This window comes from Gymnogyps californianus, chromosome 1 (assembly GCF_018139145.2).
Source record: "Gymnogyps californianus isolate 813 chromosome 1, ASM1813914v2, whole genome shotgun sequence".
NCBI lineage: Eukaryota > Metazoa > Chordata > Aves > Accipitriformes > Cathartidae > Gymnogyps > Gymnogyps californianus.
The window spans coordinates 151,575,439-151,595,782 of record NC_059471.1 but is presented as its reverse complement, the minus strand read 5'-3'; the positions used below and the strand labels follow the sequence as shown (position 1 = coordinate 151,595,782).

The 20,344-nt window shown below is 43.3% G+C and overlaps 1 protein-coding gene across 1 annotated transcript in view; it reads left to right on the top strand.

The window, feature by feature from the left end:
- Nucleotides 1-20,344, top strand: part of TMTC1 (transmembrane O-mannosyltransferase targeting cadherins 1) — a 142,664-nt gene that overhangs the window by 115,886 nt on the left and 6,434 nt on the right. The window contains exons 12-14 of the mRNA XM_050915106.1: nt 5,578-5,721; nt 13,836-13,944; nt 19,175-19,277. Coding sequence (XP_050771063.1) covers nt 5,578-5,721; nt 13,836-13,944; nt 19,175-19,277 — 356 coding nt within the window. The remainder of the gene's footprint in view (nt 1-5,577; nt 5,722-13,835; nt 13,945-19,174; nt 19,278-20,344) is intronic.

Below are 20,344 nucleotides of genomic sequence, written 5' to 3'. Positions count from 1 at the left end.
AACAAAAACCAGGCACGCTAGATCTCCCCAGCTGAATCAGTTGCTGATTTTTCTTTCTAGCAGAAATGAATACACTTGGAGCCCCTTTGAATATTGTACAAGGTGATGCAGGCAGGTTTTTTCTTTCTGCTGCTGCTGCCATGGTATGGCTGTTAGGTTAATGATGGCCAGCGTTGCTTACAGCTTTTATAATGGCTTTAAGGACTCATGTCAGAAGTCACTTGGAACGTGCTTTTGACAGGCTTATCATCGATGCTTGGAGGGTGGTGAGGGGCTGGGCAGAGCCACGGGGAGGCACTGGGATGGGGCATCAGGGAGAGTCACCCTGGTGCGTGACATCTCAGGGCTGTCCCAGCTCTGAGAGGTGGCTCTGGACTGCTTTCGATAACCCCTTTATCATGCAGTGGCTGTAGGTGGCTGCCCGGACCCCTGAAAGCCGGTGTTGCAGCCCTTTCCCTACTGTTCCTGCTAGTTTCCCTAGCTAATTGCGTGTAGCCTAGCCCCATCCCCTGTTGCTCTCTGCCCCTGCACAGCAATGGCTGTGCAAAAACCACATAATGCTCTTAAGAGCGGATGGGGAGTTGTCACGCTAATGCCTTTTGCCCCCTGAATACTTCTGGCGCCAGCCCAAGGGCCGTTTAAAGGCAGGACTGCGAGCAGAGCTTGCCAGTTGTTTAAGTGGTCTCTCTCGATCTGAATTAAAAGAATTAAAATTCTTTGTGGATTATAGGTTGTAGTCATGACAACAAATTCTCTCCCTTTCTCTTTTTTCTGGAATTGTCTTGTAGTTCAGATACGTTGCCAAACAAAACCCTTCAATTTTTTTTCTTAACTAATGTTTCAGGTAATAACAGCATTAAATTAAAAAGCAAAATAAATGGTCATCAGCGTTTTGATGACTATATATGTTTTATGCCTGGTGTCTTCTTGTGAAACTGGAAATCTCTTGACTGTGCAAGTCAATAAGGCTTTTGTTCAGTGGTATTAGAGGGAATTTTGCTAGCCTAAAAGAAGTGGGGATAATTACTAGCAGGAGTTCTTGTGCAGTGTATACCTGTAATAGTTAAAGGGAAAGCTGCTTAAATTTATTCTGACAATTGCAGATACAGCACTGGAGGAATCATTTGAATTATTCATTCTGCAACAAGGAAACATCCCACTTGTCTTCTCTTTAGAAATGAAATCCTAGTCTGATTTAAAATATACTTTTATGGGTTGGTTTCCTTTTTTTAAAAGTAATTTTGCCGTTTCAAGACTTCTATTATAATTACCTGTGAATATAGGTTTTTAAAGAAGATTATTCTGATTTCTAAAAGAAAGGAGAAACTGATTTTTTTGCATGAACTGCTTCTTGTAGAATAAGTTTAATGAAATTCAGCTTTCTTTCATAAATAATGCAGCACTTGCATTTGATTAGGTGAAGCCTAGAGGAATTTCTACCTAATCAGATGCATAGCAAGAAGGATATTGCCTGCAGACTGTTACCATTATCAATGGTGGTGGCAAGGAAAATACAGCTCCGTGTGTGTCCAGATAGAAAGCTTTGTTTCTTAAGAGAAGTTGCAAAACAAGGAACAATACACGTTCCAACAACTGACTCCTTGCGTCTCAGAGTGTCCTAACTATTTATAAAACAAGGTCTGGCTTCTGAGTATTATCATTATTGTGGCATGAAGAGACTCCAGGTTAACTGGAGACCTCCTTGTCCTGGTAATGTGTTTCTGACCCTTCCAAGAAATAAATACATGTGGGGAAGACATAATCTTTGCATCAGAGAGCTTATGGTCAAAATAAGCAAAGTAGACATTGGGAATCATTGGGACCAATTCCAAAAGTCTTGAAAAGACTCCCAATAACATAAAAATGGGGGAAAAAAATGGACATGTGCCTCCATTCATTAAAGCAATAGATCACATAAAGCAAAAAGCAAACCAGTTCACAAATGCTGTATCTGCAAGTTTTGCAGAAACATTTTGAGAGTTCTTGAGTAAATATTGCTTTATTTAATCACCTGTGGTCAAGTTTTGTGTTGTTCTGTAAATCCAGCCACAAGACTTTGTCCTACTCTGTTTCTATCCCCAGAAAGCTGTTATTAACAGCAGTGGGTGTGCATGAACAGAGGGTAGTTTGAATAAGGCCATTAGTCCTTTAGTCAACATCTGTATTAATAAATAAAAAAGGGTCTGGTCTCCATTCTCTAGCCCTGAGGCGAACTGGCATAAATTGACCTGCAAGTATTCAGTGTTTGTATCCTCTGAGAGACAATGGCCGAACCCAGGCTGGCTTTTGGGACCAAACCCTGGTCTGGGCTCAGCCCTGGGCCACTCCTGGGAACTATTTGAGGGTGGTGTGAAACTGTTAGGGATCATGTTAACAGTATAACAGCATGGATGGTCATGGGCTCAGGTTCTGGCTCTGGTTACTTTACTAGAGGTGATGCTGTCTTAGGGCTTGGTTACGCTCTCTGCTGAACTCAGCTGAGTGGCATCTTGCTCTACTGCCATAATAAAGTAGTATTCCAAATAAAACTGTAAAGAACTGAACCCTAACAGCATAGCCCAACACCACTGCCTTATCTCACTGTGCTCAGATTTTTCTCTTAACGTTTGTTCAGATATGTAAAATTGCAAATGTCAGAAGTTCTTCAGGCCAGATGCTAAGCGGGTTTAAGCTGACAATTTGTGCTAGCTGAGGTTCTGGTTTTTCACTTATATTTCTTGGAAAGGGCAATGAGATGTAATGAATAAATGTAAAACACAAGAAATAGAGCCCAAGATACATGGGAGACGTGCTTGCATCCTGTGATTTGCTGTCGAGAGGTTTTAGCGCTGAGCCCAGAAGTGTATTTACGGAGCTGCTGGTCAGAACTGTGCAATTTAAAGGTGAAATCAGTTCTCTTTTTTAATCTTGAGTTTTCATTCCTCTCCAAATCGGTGCAAGCAAATCTGCTGGGCCTACAATGTCATGGGAGCCCTAGAGGCCAAGAACAGAATTAATTTCTGAAAGTTTGAGAGCAAAACCATCAGGCTTAGGGCTGTAAAATGTTCATCTGTTTCTGACTTTCCCAAGAATTGTCTGAAATACTTGTGCCCACTCATAACTCAGGCGCCTTCATGTCAGATATTAGAGCTGTTTTTATGTGTAAGTACTGGCAGAAGTAGTGCACGACTTTTATCATAGCCAACTGGAAAAAGAGCCTCAAAAATATAACTCCCAGACCTTTTTTTGGTCCAAAACAATGTCAAAATCCCATGGAAGAAATGGGAAACAAAGCTGAGCCCTCGGTCAGTTGCCCTAAGGTAGATAGGACATCCTTCGCTCAAGATCCTGGTCAAGGTGTCACACAGAGCTGCATCCCAAGTGCTGAAGAGCAAGCAAGCTTGGTCCTTTCCATTGCTCCCCTGCTGTTACTGTAGAAAGCATTTCTCCCAGCCTGCTTCAGCCTGGGAAGCTTAGCCTTGGTGACCAGTGGATTTTAGGGCCAAGGTCAAGGCTCAACACTATACCCTCATCACCATCTTGTCCTTTGCTGATGCTTCTCCAAGCGCAGGCAGCCTCTCACATCCCCAAATGCGTCAGGCTCAGTGAGTAGCTTCAGTGATGGAAAGTGATACTATTTCTATGCCAACTGCAGTCTCACCATGAATTTCCTACTCTTTGCTCCTCTGCGACAAGATCAATTAGGGGACTCTTCAGAAATCACTTGAGCAGCGAATGCAGGTAGCGTGGGTGAATGGAGACACTGGGCAATACACCTGAGGGCTTGCAGCAGCAGAAGCGGTTACCTCTGAGAGACTGGATACTTATCTGTATGGGAGGGATGTTAGTCGTTAGTTGCTATGAGTGGTGGTCGCTACATTTATCTTTTGTCATTATAATAGGCTAAGTTTTAAAAAATGTATGTGGCTGCATCCTTGAACGATCTCTCCTCAAGTATGTGGCTTTGCAATCCTTGTTTGCTAGGCTTGGTGTTGGGTGGAAAAAGCACTTTGGGCTCTTCTTTTAGTTGTAGGAAGCATCCTGGATTCGTTACCCGTGCACGTCCATTTCTCCCGGAGTTCCCTTGTGCATTTCCAGCTTCACCCCCAAGTAAGATCTTGCCAAAATCACTTATGTGCTGTGGAGCAAAAATATGACTGATACAAATGTTGCAGCAGTGTATAAAATGCTAAATTATTCATGGTATTTAAGCACAGAAAATCCCAGGGCTGAACTGACATAATGAAAAACTCCAGGCAAAAAAACCCACCATGGAAAGTCTTAGATTAAAAACAGTTGCAAACTTTAGAGTCAGACTATATTAGAGAGTCTTAATCCTTTCTTCCTTTAAATGCCCCTCCTGATGCTGTACCCTGGGCTATCATAGCCAACTACTTTTAATGTCATTATCCACATCACTTTCCCATGAACAGGGACCTAAGGCAAAGAAATGTCAGATGACTTGTCCTCGTCCGAAATAGAAAATCTGCAGTGGCAGTGGGATTTGCGACTAGGTCTTCTCAAACCGAAGACTTGATCATCTTAACCCGCTTCCTCCCTATCACGAATGAAGTGATCATCTGGAGGAGTTCAGTGGGCAAGCACCTGTGCACCGTTTCATACCAGAGCATCAGACATACTCACACAGCTGGTCTCCCAGCTTGCCTGGGACCTCTGAGGGGTACCGTCATAGATTTATTTCTTTATCATAATGAACCTCAGTTTTCACCCATCTATGACACAAAGGGTCCTGGGTGCTAAATCTTGCCCTGGATCGCTTTCACCTCTGGAGTTTTCTGATGAAAGACCTGCAAATCAAAATATTAATGTAGGAGCACAACTTTGAGAATTTAAGCAGCTGAATGGACCATGACGTGCTTCTTAGTTCATGCAGAGTTTTAACAGAGATGCACTGGGCCCAATATGTAGTGTTATAACTGAAACAGGTAGATGTAAAGATCAACAGATCAGTTAAAAGGAGAACCGAACCAAGTGGTGAGAAAATACAACTAGAAGCTTAGGGAATTCATACTGTTAAGCAGTCTGTTTCCAGATTTTTTTATCATTTCGCTTGGTCCTGAAAACATTGTTCAACAGCTGATTTCAAGTTTTCTTTTGCACTTTATTATCGCTTTTATTGTGGAAAACTGATTTAAAAAAAAACCCAAAACAGATCAATTTAAACAGTGTTGTGTTGGTTTCTGTATACGTCAAAACATATTTCCATTGGAAACATATTTTTGACAAAGCACTTCTTGCTTCTTTGAAAAACATTTTGAATAAAAACGTTCAAGCTGCTTTAGTCACTTTGCCTTTTGCTTGGAGGGTAAAATAGGCTTTCAAAGCTGTTCAGTGTTCCCTTTTGCCCTGGAGGCATACAGGAACTGTAGGAGAAGATCTGATTTGCAATCTCTTTGGGAGTTGAAAAGGTTCCTCAGGATCCCATCAGGACCAGCAGCAAATGAAGGGAAAACAGTGTTTCCTAGCTGACATCCTACGCTTTACCAAGTGCCGAACAGCAGTGGTGGCAGCATTAGCAACCTCAGCTTTATTTGTCAATTAATGAGTGTCTGTAACTTGATATTTCATTTTTCCTAGACTGTACCCTCGTCACGCAAGTGCTCTCAACAACTTGGGGACGTTGACCAAAGACGTGGTGGAGGCAAAGGACTACTACAGACGGGCCCTTCAGTTAAACCCTCAGCACAATCGAGCTCTCTTCAATCTCGGCAACCTGCTCAAGTAAGTTGAATGCAGAAGTGGCACCAAGGAAATTCACATTCTCTCTACACACATCACCAAAGTAGTTTTTTTCTGCCAACTGGTGAAGGAATGGCGTTATTTCTTATTGCCGGCCAAGAGTGCTCACAAAGGTGAGGCTTAGTTTGGATATCCTTATGCTATCTGCCACATCACTTCAGGTGCTGTTTACAATTGTGTTTCAGTTGGAGGGAATTCACTTGTTCCAAATCAGGCATCAAAAATGAGGTGCCTAAACCCAGCTAGTCACCTGAGATTCCCATCTCGGTGGAGAGGTGTAAGCCTTTCCAGTGGAGCAAGCCATGTTGTTCAAAGACAGGCATCTGATGCAGATCTAATAAATAACACAGATCCAACAAATCCCTCTCTGCAAATTTCCACTTCTCCTCATTAGCTGTATGGAAGGTCGATGTGTAGTTTAGGCATAAGCACCTAACTGAGAGGCTCAGAGCAGCAGAAGGTTCATCCCATTGCAGAGCAGGTGGGTCTGGATTTGAGGGGAAAGTTGGTTTACATCCTTATCGGTTACTCTGCTGAGCAAGAAAACAAGTTAATCAGCTCATAATTTCACTCGTTATTTAGAGTGTCAGCCTTTAGCAAGGAGAATAGCAGATGATCGTAATCATGCAAATTAATTTGACTAACCATATCTGAAGACTGAACTTAGATCGACACAAGAAGCTTTGCTAGTATGATAAGATCTGCTAGGCGTGCAATTAAAAAAAGTAAAATATCTCTATTCCTGCATTACTATTTTGCACCAGCAAAAAAACCCCCTTGTTTTTGTGAGGATAGCGTGTTATTTGCTGACAGAACTGCATAAACTACAGCAGTAAAAGTATATTTTTGCTGATATAAACTGCACCTATTTTGCTGGTAATAGGTCTTTGGTAAATCTTTTAGAGCAGATTGGGCTTTAGTGTTGGACTGGTTTTAAAGTGGCACTGTCATCAAAACATACTTGATCTCTCTGCTTCTGAAATGTTACTTTGAGTGTGAGTTTATATGAAGGATATTAAGTGGATTGCTGAAGTTCTGCCTGGTCCGCTCGATAGTGGAGAAGTTATCAGAATAATATTACAAGTAAACCTGATGGTGTGAGGTTAGAATATGGTAGATGAGTAATTCTTAAATAGAAAGTAGGTGAGTGCTTTACTGGAAATACAAGAAAGGAAAATGGTAAAGACAGTCTTGTTACAAGAGAAGTGGAAGGTCTTTGTATTATTCATCAGATTTGGTTGACTGAAATTAATCTTAGGTGGCAATGGTGTTTAAAAATACAAATTGTCCTTTTAATCCATCATGTTTGCCTTAATTATTATTCTCTGTGATTTTTTTTTTTTAATATAAAATATTAGTACAAAAGGATGTAAGCCAGAAGCAGCACCAGGACATCCCATGTCAATAACGCTTAAATCTGGCCTGTTGATGGGCTCTTATGACCCAGCAGATAGGTAGAAACTGGATTTGTTGCACTGGCAAAGCACAAAGGAGTCATGTGGGAAAATCTCTCAGGAGTGCTGTTTGTTTTGTGTGCAATATGTCATGTTTTTCCTAATGTGATAGTTAAGATATTGTGTGTCCTGTTGGACTGTATGTGCTCTGCATCCTTCTGTGGTGCCATATACTGTGGTATGTTAAAGGTGTGTGATGCTTGTGCTAAACTCATTAAAAGAAAGCGCTCAGGTTCCACCTGCCCTTTTCCCACACCCATTTGCTCCCATTTTCTAGATTTTTTTTAGGCTTCCAAAACAACCTAGTGCATCTGGACACACTAGTAGTATTAATTACAATGGAAACTGGGTGTCCTCATCTCTCTATTCAGCTTTAAAAAACCTACTAAAAAATAGGTAGAGTTCATGGTGGAGGGATTAGCACATACATAAAGCAGATGCTGTGCAGGCAGATCCTATATGAATGTCTCGCCCAAAACACGAGCCCAAACCCCTTTGCCAGGACCTTTCCTGGATCATCCTTCAACTTAGCAGAGATCATCAGCCATGCTGGAGCATGAGGTGACTTGTGAGATGACCAGATGGGAATGAGGCAGAGATTTCAAGCTCCCCCTTCCTACAACTTCGTCTTTATTTATGTTTTCTACCTGGCTCTCCAAACCGTCCTTTCATATATATGTATATAGGGCAACCAGTATTCTGCAGACACTAAATGCTAGTATAATCTAGGTAATAAATGAAAATCTGCAGAATATTACAGACAGATATTACTTTCTGGCTGTGCTATGAGATATTATGAAGAGTGTTTTGATTTTTGAACATATGGCAGAGAGAGGATAAATGGTCAAGCCATAAAAGCATTTTCTGTCCTCTTTGCAGAGGCTTCAGTGCATGGTGCAGATCAGGAAAAGCCAGATCTGCAACACTTACGGCATGCCCAGTAACAGCACTACTTGTACTGGGACACGTAATGAAACCGTCTGGCGTGGGGAATTCCCCGTTGAATTCTGCTGAGATCCTTATACCCACTCCTGCTTGTAGCATGGAAGTCTGATGGCGGATCTTAGATTTCACCTCCTCTGGAGTGCTGAGAAGGGGAACTCCAGGAGTTTGGAAGGATGGGTTTGCTATTCCCATGTGGGAATCTGCCTCTCGTTATTCCCTGTAAATAAGCTCTCTATTTAAGCATCCATTGCTTGTGATTTAAGCTTGAGTAAAAATCTGTTTTGAGGACCGCAGGGTGGAATTTTTAAGTTTTTTTCTGCGGAAGTCCTAGATGAAGAAGGATGTTTCCATTTTCTCTTTGCACATAATGAAGACAGCTATGTGCCAGAAGATGAATGTTCTCAGGAAGCATTGCAGGGTAATGGCTGAATAAGCCTCTGGTTTTGTTTACATATCCTAAAATGAAGTTGTATGTCATCATTTTCTTGCCTAATATAAATATTGGAGAGTAGATAATTAAACAATGCCAACAGATTTCTTAGTTAAAATAGACCCAAAAGATGGCCTACCTAAAAATGAGAAATCTCTTTCTCTGCTTTCGTGGTCCGTGAGCAGTGACACAGAGCAGCCTGATGCTGCTTTTGTGTGTTCTGTTTTGAAGTTTCCCATTATATAAATATTTAACTCCTCTATATAGATTCAGTTTTGTTGAGATACAGCTTGAAAAACTGAGATAAATACCATTCAGAATACCTCAGAAATTTATAGCCAGTGGGATATTCTGTAAAGAGACAAGAAATAAAATATTATGAACATTTGAAGTAAATATTTATCTTGGCTTTCTGTTGCAGGAAGAATGGGAGAGAACTTCTTATTTGCGGTACTGTATCTATCCATACCTAAAGCACTCCAATATTCAGTACACTATTTCTTATGAAGAAAAGCCTCATAACTCTTACGTGCTTTGAGAGTGTTATGGCTTCACTTTCAAGGGGAAAGTGAAATGCCTAGAAACAATGTCCACTGAAATCTTGAGTTTATTCGAAGGACTGAATCTCTTCTGAATGTAGAGTAACACACAACGTGTCCTGTGTGTTTGCTGCTGTGATTTAGTCCAAGTTTAGCAAACCCATCTATTCAGAGGAAGGAGGACTGTCTGCCCTCTCTGATACAGGCTTCTGGATAGGTATGTATGTGAATGTGCTGACACAGGCTTGTGTAACTGTCTGAAGATGCTGAAAAACATCAGATAGATATTAACGTGTATTGAGATTTAAGATCTTTTAGAGAGTGAAACATTCCTCCCTTCCATTCAAAGAAGCAAATTGACTGATAATGTTCAGTGATACTGCATCTGGCTTTCTGGATGGTCTCTGGTTAGGATACCCTGTGTTGCATGAAGTGCTGTAGTTATCCGTCAGTCACATATACGTTGTAGCCTGTTTATAAAAAAAAACAAACTCTGGCAGTGTCAAATTTACAGTAGATTAAAAAAAAACCTTAGGTTGGAACAGACCTCGGGAGATCATTTGGTCAAGCCTGCTGCTCAGAGCAAGTCTGATTGGATCAGGTTGCTCAGGGCTGTGTCCAGCTGAATCTTGAACACCTCCAAAGACAGAGATGCCACAATCTCTCTGTGCAACCTGTTCCAGTGTTTGACCTCTCTCTTGGTGAAAAATATTTCTCCTTATATCTAATCAGAATTTCCCATGTTCCTGCTTGCGTCTGTTGCCTCTTGTCCTGTCACCGTGCACCTCTGAGAAGAGTTTGGCTCTGGCTTCTCTGTATCCTCTGACCATGTAGTTGCAGGCAGCACTGAAGTCACCCCTGAGCCTTCTCTTCTCCGGGCTGCACAGATGTGGCTCGTTCAGCCTCTCCTCAGTACAACGGGTGCTCTAGCCCTGACCTTCTTTAGTGGCCCTCTGTTGGGCTTCCTCCAGTAAGCCCATGCCTTTCTTGCACGGGGGAGCCCAGCTCTGGACAGACGTTGCTCCAGATGTGGTCTCACAAGTATTGTACAAAGGGGAAGGATGACTTCACTGGACCCACTGTTGGCCTTCTTTGCCATGTAGGGTACATTGCTAGCCCATGGTCAACTTGTCCACCAGGACCCCAGTCGTCCCCCAGCCTGTGCTTGTTCACAGGGTTATCCCACTCTGGGTGCAGGACTTGCATTTGTTTTTGTTGAACTTCATGAGGTTCCCATCAGACCTGGTCCCTCTGAAAAGCAGCCCTACCTTGCAGTGTATTGCCTGCTCCCCCACTTTGGTGTCATCCACATAGTATAGATGAATGGCAAAGGAGTGCATCTAAATTATCTGAATCAGTTTTAAACCAGGGAGTCAAACAGACTTAGAGGCTTCCTTTCAGACAGGCAGAGTTAGGCACTGCAAGCTCCCCTTGGATTATGGTGTGAAACCAAGATGAGATGTTCAGAACAGTTGTGGAGGCCTTGTTGAGTTCTGTGTTTCTGGCTTTAATGCAGTCAAACTAATTTCACAAAATAAAACAAATCTTGAAAGTTAAAAAGTCCTCTAGAGCACTAATTCCTAGGTTACTCTTCCTGTTGCAAATGAAATTTGCTCCAGTGCTAACAGCCCACACACAGCCCTGTGCATCACCAGACTTCTGCAGGGTGGTTTAAGCTGATGCTTCTCCAGCTGCGGGGCACTTGCAAAAATATGGAAGAGATGTTCCCGGTGGAAAGAGCTGTTCCTTGCTCTCGGCTCGGACACACTGATTATAGAGGGGAGGCTAGGGGCTCGAGTGGAAGAGGGAGTCAGGAGAGGGCATTGTAAGGCAAGGTAATTTGGGGAAAAATTGGATTAAGTGATCCTAGACTCCTCATGTCAGTTGAATTTGTTCCTCTCTCTGTCATAGCAAAGGTATACATTACCTAGCTTTTCCTGCTCCACATCCCCAGTTTACAGTAAATTAGTGTTATCGGACTGTTCTTCCAATGCTCTGTGCTCTCCCAAATTGCATGAGATTGATATAAGCGATGGCCTCAATCCTGCGAAGTGTTGGCCTTGATCCAGGAAAGTACTTCAGCTAGTAATTAATTTTCAACTTGCATACATAAAAGTTAAGTACGCGTTTAAGTGCTTGGCCAGAGCACTTGGTATCTTGCAGGCCTGAGCCCTCTGAGAAACTACTGGATCTGCTTTTTTTAATATAATTCAGTCTGTCACATAAAAAGATGCCATAATCTTTCCCTCTCTACCCCCACTTTCAGGAGACAAACATTGTTCTTGGATCAAACGGAAAAAAAAAAAAGGCCATTCTGAAAAAAAGAGTAATTAAGAGGGCTGCCCCATGTTCAGAGTGCATGCTTGTGGTTAATGGGAACTTTTACTGCTGCTGAGTGGATCACTTAATCCTTTTATTTCTGTAGCTGGCATTTCCTACATTTTTTTGCCAAACATCAATACCCTTATAAAGCAGTCATCTGTTTTTGATTTATAAAAATGTGTCATGAAACTCCAGGCAAGGGATCCAAAAGTTTTATAAATTGACAAGCTAGCTAGTCTTTAATTAGTGTAGGAGAAAAGTGGTTCTTTATTTGTTTTTGCTTCATTCGTGTAATTTATATGGAACACCACTGGAAGAAGAAAGAGACTAGCACAACTGGTTTTACTTAGCTTAATGCACAGGCAAAATATTCTTCCAGTTACACAACTAGAAAGGGAAAAAATCTGCAAAGCCACATATATTATCAGCTGAAATTTGCACCTTATAAACAAGATCTGGTTACTTGACCATGTCACTCAGATGAAATCTAAGGCCAAAGCAGCAAGGTGTTCACATATTTTCTGTGTCCCAGAGCCCTTTGTTTCTTTTTGTAAGCCCTGCTATTCATATTCTTTGTACACCCAACACAAGGAAAATGTTGTTCCAGTCCAGCTAAACATCCTTGGATGTTTGTTCAGGAAACCTTCTCATTTTTCCAAGAAAAGAAATACAGAGTGATACTGGAGAAATTGTAGCTCAAATAAATAAACATCCTTAGATTTTTGTTCAGGAAACCTTTTCCATTTTCCATGGCAATAAATGTAGCGCAATGCTGGAAAAAAACCTAGCTCATCAGCATAGCCATCTCTCAACTATCTCTGTTCATAATCCCTAGGATCTGAAGACCAGACTCCTCTACCTTAACGATCAACTTGCTAAGGAATTATTTAGAGATCGCAGGCAGATTTAACTTAGCAATATTTTAATTTCAAAGTATTCATTTAAGTCATAAGTGGATCTATAAGAGCACTTGTTGTCTAGGAACATGCAAAGACTCTGCGGGGGTTTTTTAAGGAAATGCAAATGTTGTGGTGTCTCCAACCTACTGATGTGTGAGCAGGGTTGGTGAGAGTAAATGTCCTGTTCCCAGATCAGTCAGTGCCCCAGTGACATGACTGGGGCCAGACCTCCAGACGCTGACTGCAAACCCAGTATTACCGCGACAGCATCCCTTCCCGTAGGGCATGCGACTTCCCAAGGACATTGCTGGGAGGGTCTTGTGCAGTACTTCATGCCTGGGGACACTTTTGCTATCTTGTCCTTCATGTATCTTTAACTCCTGATGGGATGAATGGGGCAGAATTTGATTTGCCATAAAGAGAAATATTGAGAGGAGATGTACAGTAGGACTGGAGAAGTTTACAAAATCTAGTGGCTATGACTCAACAGACAGAGCATGTGGCCTGTACTGCTTGCCTGATAGGCAAAATAAAATACTTTTTGCTCTTCAGTGTGTGGGGTTGAGGAATGCACTGTTTTGGGGGTGTTTTGTCTTCACTGGTGTCCTGCTTTTGGCTGGGATAGAGTTAATTTTCTTCTTAGTAGCTGATGCAGCACTGTGTTTTGGATTTAGTGTGAGAATAATGTTGATAACATGCTGATGTTTTAGTTGTTGCTAAGTAGCGCTGAAATCAAAGATTTTTCAGTTTCCTATGCTCTTCCAGCAAGCAGGTGTACAAGAAGCTGGGAGGGAGCATAGCCAAGGCAGCTGACCCGAACTAGCCAAAGGGGTATTCCATACCATGGAACATCATGCTCAGTATATAAACTGGGGGAGTTGGTTGGAAGGGGCGAATCGCAGCTCAGGCATCAGTCAGTGGGTGGTGAGCAATTGCATTGTGCATCACTGGAGTTTTTTTCCTTTTTTTTTTTCCCCCTCTTCTTTTTTTGGTTATATTCCTTTTCATTACTATTATTATTATTACTATTATTATATTTCATTATTATTATTGTTAGTATTATGTTTTACTTTAATTTTTAAACCGTTCTTATCTCAACCCATGAGTTTTACCTTCTTTCCCGATTCTCCTCCCCATCCCACTGGCAGGGGGGAGGAGTGAGGGAGCAGCTGTGTGGTGCTTAGCTGCTGGCTGGGGTTAACACGACAACTGGAATCATTGCATAGTGCTCAGGATGACGGTCACCAGCATAGCAGACCAAAAGGCAGATTCGTTAAAGCCTATGTCGTCCCAACTCCTGAGAATAACATGTGGAAACAGAGATGGGCTGAGGAGATGCTGGGTACGCAAACTGTGGAGAGGAGGTGTGAGTGAATCATTTAGTCTTTGTTGAAAAGGTCAAGCTGGGGACTTTCACATCTCTTTAAAGTAGTTAATCAGTGGGATGACCTCAACATGTGCTTACTGGAAAGTTTCTTTCTTTTTTCCCTCCTTCCCTGTGCTGCAGGTCCCAAGGGAAGAAGGAGGAAGCTGTAATCTTACTGCGGGACTCCATTAAGTACGGCCCAGAGTTTGCAGATGCTTACTCAAGCCTGGCCTCGCTGCTAGCCGAACAGGTAACTGGCATCGCTCGAGCTCTCACACCTTCTACGTGTGTGTATGCACTGCTGCCGCAGCCGCAACACCTCCTGCGCGTCCCAGTGGAGCACTCTCGCCTTGCACACATGCGGTGGCAGGCGTGGGTCCGCGGCTGTCTGCAGAGAGCTCTCGGGCTGCTTTAGAGATTGCTTTTTCAGGCTGAAAGGCAGCTCTTTCGCAGTGAGTAATTACACCCACATGATGTGGCTCTGAATTAAATCACTGTTGAAGTTGTGAGTAAATACCCTCTCTGCAGCTCCCCGTGTCTATGGCGAAGTCTTAATCCATTGCACCTTGAATGTTGTGACAGCAGAATAGGCAAGCACTTCCCCCTCAGACACACACGCCTACGTAGATAACTTTAAAGTTTTGTAATAAATCACTCTAAAGCTAGCAAATGTCAGAAACCAGGTGGCCTCTGCAGCCTGAATTCTGCCCCTTGCATGCACGCATTGGAATACGGCCCTTAATTACCATGGTAGATGATCACGTACAGGGGGTGGGAAGGCTCACTAGCTTTATGTTGCTCTTAATGAGCAGCTGTTCGATATTTTATTTAACCTCATTGTTCAATATGTGCCCCCAGGCCTTATTTACTGCACATGGCTCAGGCTGCACTCTGGAGGCAGGATTACTCATTTCCTCTTGGGCTTGTTCCCCATGCTCATTACTCAGGGATCTCCCTACTCTCTGTAGTTAGGTAATTTATTTCTACAAGGTCCCTGTGAGGTGAAATATTGTCGCCATGGAGGAAAAGCGAAATTGAGGCACAAAATGCCTGAGTTCAGAAGAAGCCACGCAGCGTGGGTGCCCACGTCGAGACCACCAAGCCCTGCTTTTCTCCATGCCTGCAGCAGCAGATGAAGGATGCTGTGCTTCGGGTGTTGCTCCCACGGACTGCGGCCACAACCAGTGGCCCCAGTCTGGGGCTGCAGGGGTGGGTGACGAGGTCCTCATAACTGCACAGCTCCAGCACACCTCTGCAAACCTTTTCAAAACTCATTTTTTTTCTCCCCCAACTTTCAGATCTAACTGTTCCATAGCACGGGGTGCTAAAGCTTTCTTACAAGGTTGCCCAATGCAAATACAGACAAAGCAAAAGGGTGTAATCTTTCACTGTTTTCCATTAATCTGGTTAGTGAAATCTCTCTGTAAGGGAAGTGGATAAATTTCAGCAAAACTATAAGCAGAGGTCTTGTTCTGGTTTAGGCTTCTTTAATGATGTAGGCACTCTGAAAAACTCACCTAAGATATATATGGATTACTAAAAGATGTGCTATTTTATTTTCCCTTTTAAGTGACTTTCAAATATTTGAATATTATCAATATCAGCTGCAGGGACCTAGAAATATAGTGTATGAATTGAAAGAAGAGCCTCGTTGAATGGGAACTGTGTTTTGAATAAGCCCGTCAATGAAGAGTCTCCTGCAAGTATAGGAAATGAGTCCTCCGCAGTAATACCTGGTTTTAATATTAATTGAGATTATTAATTAGAACCATTGATTGTAAGGTCAACAGAGCAATAAAATCATTAGAGAGTCCCAAGGCCTTCAGCCCAAATGCCATTAGTAAGTCCAGCAATAATTCATCTATTCTTACATATAGATTGTTCATCCTCTTGTGACTTGAGTAAGTGGTAGGGAAATAAGATAGTTAGTACAATTTCCTCAGAAAATAGCCATTTCCTGCAGGCTTTTAACACCTTCTCATGTTCAGCCACAGCAGATGACTGCCTGATTGTGCAGCTCCTGCCTTGCACACCCATTCTAGTGACCGCAGTAGGGGCTGTCCTACAAATACATGCTGTTGCCCGTGGCTGTGGGCTGCAGAATCACACCCTAACGCTGCGTGCTTCCTGGAAGGGTACAGGCAGAAGTTTTGGCATCTTCAGCCTGAAGGATGATGATGGGACCCCATTTTTCAGTTTTGGATATTCGTCTTTGTCCAAGCAATAGTGTCCAAAATGGCTAAAAGTTACAAACCTGTTTTTCTGTCTACTTGTGGCCCAGAGTCTGTCTCGCAGCTGTAGGGTATCTGTGATACCAGGCAGTATGCAGTAGGCTGCATGGACAGCATCGCTGTGGAGCTTTGGGGAAGGGAGCACAAACAGGTTCCCTCTTGCTGGGATGTGATAGAAAGGGGATGAAGTGCCGTAAGTGGCACATTAAAATAACTCGCATGAGGCGACCGTGCCCATGACAAATGGCTGCTCCTCCAGCTTTGCACTAAGGCTAAGAAGGGGGGAAATGGGTGGACACGGCTCAGTGAAATAGTGCTGGGATTGCCTTGGTTGGTCCTGCACAGGGTGTTCCATCCTGTCTTAAAAGCGATGAATCCGAAATAGGGCTTATGGGTCCTTTCCTCCTACAGCTGTAAAAAATGCTCCTAAGAGGAATGTCTCATGCACCAGGGAATTAGCCTGTAACTTGATGTAATTGCCCTTTTCTCTCCTTGATAGTTGATTCTGAAGCCAGAGCTAACATGGAAAAAAACACCGCCACATCGTATAAAACAGTTAGGCTTGTTTGTGCCTTTTATAAATGCTTGCCCTTCTTACTGCTCTTTCTGCTTGGTATCATAACTCGGTCGCAATGTATTGTTGTTTTCCTTGTTTTCCATGATCAGTGCAGTGGTGCTAATATCAGAAATCAAACGTTTTTGTTCGCCGTTTTCACAACACTCCTGTAACACTGGTTCACCAGGATTTACTCTGATGCAGTTGAACAGCACCTTCTTCCACCAGCTCTTGCAGTTTCATCTCATGCTACTTAATGGCTCTTTTCAGGCCCTAGTTTCTGGATTCAAGTGATTTTGTGTGTGTGTAGTAATATTAGCCTACACTAAGAAAAAGAAACTTTTTAACCCACTTAGCTACAGAGGAGAGCCTACTCAGGCATAACCAGACTGAAAAACTGAGCCATTAAAAAAACAGACTTAAAACCCCTGAAGTTCAACTGAGAGATCCTCACATGCATAATTTTTTAATATCATAAAAATCTCATACATTTTTTAAGCCAATCTTCTGAATTTTGTGAGGTTGATGAATGTTTCATGAAGGCCTGGGAGTGGCATTATTAAGTGTTAATGAGAATCAAGCCTTGATGAACTTAGAGCATTTCTCCCAAGAAGAGGAGAGGCTGCGAGGGAGAAAGCTCTGGCACAAAAAGCTGGTCCCACCCTTCCCAATTTCTGACTGCGCTTAATGCAAACACTTTATTAGAGAAATCATCCCAGACCCTGCGCTGAGCCTGAGGCATGCAGGGTCAGGATGTTAGGTGCCAAAAAAGCAATGCAACCATGATAAAAATGCCAGAAGTGCTCAATATCGGTGAGTGTGAATGTTTGACATGGGACACTGCTAATCCAGTTTAACACAGCCCTTCCATACTTTAAAGATCGGTTTATGATCAGTAAATAAAATGACGAAAACTGACATAGGTGCACACAAAGCCACATTCCTTGACTGAAAATTAAACTGATACAGAGGGCAATAAACTAATACAGGAAGCTTTGAAAATATGCTTGTTAATGTCTCGGTGATACAGATGCTTTCTCAAAAAATTGCTTTTCATTTTACTCAATTCTGACGTTCGCTACACTTTTCCTGACCCCACAGGATAATGATGTCGAAGTCACATAAATATATCCAAAATGTCCAAACTTAAGCACTTTTTAAAAATGTGTTTCTGTGTTTTATCACACACTATCTTTTCTGCTGGCTGACCTTTATCATTTAAATGTGAAAGCACTTAACCGTGGCAAACCGTGTGCTTTCATCAAGCCATACTCTTCCAATGAGATTAATTCCAGCTCTCCAGTTTTGAAATAGGAGGTGAGAAAGGAGTCCACACATTTAAGCAGCTACAGAGCAAAAGCTGCCATCAGGTACACCCTTTAAATCCAGAGAAAGCCCCAGAGGCTCTGGGATTTGCAGGGCTCAAGGAGAGGAGAGTCCATGGCTGGGAATGGACCAAGCTCTTATTTCAACGTGGATTGAGCTCCTGAGCAGGAATTCTGCCTTGGTGGCTCCAGGCCTTCCTCAGCGGAGACCCGGATGGCTGATTTCACTTGGGAGCATCGTCAGGAGGCTGTGGAGTTTGTCGCTGTAGGGCTGTGCTGCTCCACAGAAGGGGGAGAATTGAAAAAAGCGTCTTTGGTGCTGGAGGCTTGCCTGACACCCCTCTGCACCATGCTTGTCTCTGCTGTTCACGGCCTCCTTCCATAAATACACCCAACAGCAAAGCTCTGAGGTTAGAGGGGGAGGAAGACCATGATAACCCGTGCTAGCGAGCGTGCCGGCAGTGGGCACGCACTGGCTGGCTGGAGGGAAATGGAAACCTTATTAAGTTGCTATATGACGCAAACGAGGCACCTTATTTTTGTTTCAGGACCAGGCTGCCCATAGCTCACGCTAGACAGAGCCCAGCCATGGGACACTTTCTGTAGGCAGGGTGTTCCCAAAGAAAAGATCTGTATTTTCCAGAAATGCTCAGCACCAACAAACCTCCTTGAAATCTATGCAAAATGTAAAGGCTCAGTGCATATGGGAATCAGTGCGGTGGCACGTCCCGTCAATCCCAGTGAGCTACGTCTCACACATTGACAACGCCTGGTTTTAATCTGAATCTGTCAGATTTTCCCCACTCTTTCATTGCCCCCCATCCTCCTCCAGCTTCCGTCATCCCCCTGCATGAGCTCCCTGTCCCCCAGCTGTCACACATGCCAAGCTTTCGTTCCTTGTATTTTCCCCACTGCTTAGGGAACAAATAGCAGAGCTCTAGAGGGGAAAAGTTAGCCAGCAAGATGCTCATTAAACAAATAAATTAAAATATATCAGCTCCCAGATCACAGATATTTCTCAACAGAACCAACACGACCCCTGTCGCTATGTGTTTCCCGGCTGGGTGCGTGCCCAGCTGGGGCTCACTGATGTTGCACAGGAGCCACCTTTTCAAGCTGTTACTTTTGTTTCACAGGTAGCTCCAATTGCAAGTGCATGGGGGAAAGCTGTCTGAATTGCTCTGGGGTACCAGACGGCAGTTATATCGCATCCATGCCATGGGGTAAAATTTTGGCCTCCTAGAAGGCGGGGTTGGCTGGCGCTCCGAGCTCCCCATGCAGCGAGGGAGTTGTCACAAAATGCAGGTATGCGGCAAATGGTGCTGACACCCTTTCTGCCACGGCTAAGAAATCTCCTTCTCTTTTAAGGAACGGCTTAAGGAAGCAGAGGAGGTCTATAAGGCTGGCATAGAAAATTGTCCAGAGAGCTCCGATCTGCATAACAACTATGGTGTTTTCTTGGTTGATACTGGTAAGTGAGAGGGAGCAAGGGATTTTCCCTCTCTGCCTTATTTGCTTTGATTTCTTCTATTCAGCAGTACACATCTTAAAGGGTGTCAAAAGCTTCCAGAGCAATAGATGTGCCTCCACTGTAGCTTGGAAATAAATATCCCCGTGCTGCTGAGATGGCACAGCGTACTGAACTTCGTAATCAATGCAGGCACTGTGCGGCAGTGGCATTCAGCCCGGCTGTTTCCTTCAGTGTTTCTCACCATCTTTGCACAGGCAGTTGTCCTCTTCAATTTGAGCTGGGCAGCACCCTGACAATACTGCCGTTTCTCCGGGAATGCATGGCCACATCAAACCAAACATAAGTGGATCGTTATGGTCTTTGGAGCACTTGCAGCTCTACTTGGTGACAAAGCAGCTCTTTGACTGCAAAGGTTGAGTGCCACCGCTATAAAAACAAACATGGCTTTTAAGCCACAATCGTCTGGGGAAACAAAACCTAAGATACTGTGGGGTGAATTGTTTTCTCAGGAGCTCCTAATGACATTCAAAGCCTTTCTTTTCTGGGCTCCTGGTTCCCATCCAACTTCCCTGGACTCAGGCACTTCCTGGCATCCACATAACAACAACAAAAAAATGCCGCTGTAATTGCTGCCTTTTATTGACAGCTTTATAAGCAAGGCGAAGTTTGACAAACAACTAGTGGCAGCCAGACTACTGTCTCACTCCGGTCTCTCCAGAACAGAGCTGAGACTCAGTGATGAAATATTGTAGGCTTAAAGTTGCTACCCATTCTGCCCCTTTCACACTGTGCCCAGCTCCGGTGTGCTTGGGAAGAAAGGACAATGGTGTCTGTCAGTCTGCAGCTGGCTGTCCTACCTCTGAGCTGATGCTCAGCCATCGCTCTTCTGTAGTACCAGTGTGAAATAAATACGAAGCCAAACTGAGTATTCGTAATCAAAAAAGGCATCGTGGCATTAGCGACAGAGGTTGAGGTTCTGAATTTGTGCCCTGGAAAATTCAAGCTTGCAAATAATAAAAATTCCTCAGTAATTTCACTCTGACGTTGTACTCATCTTTGCTTCCCAA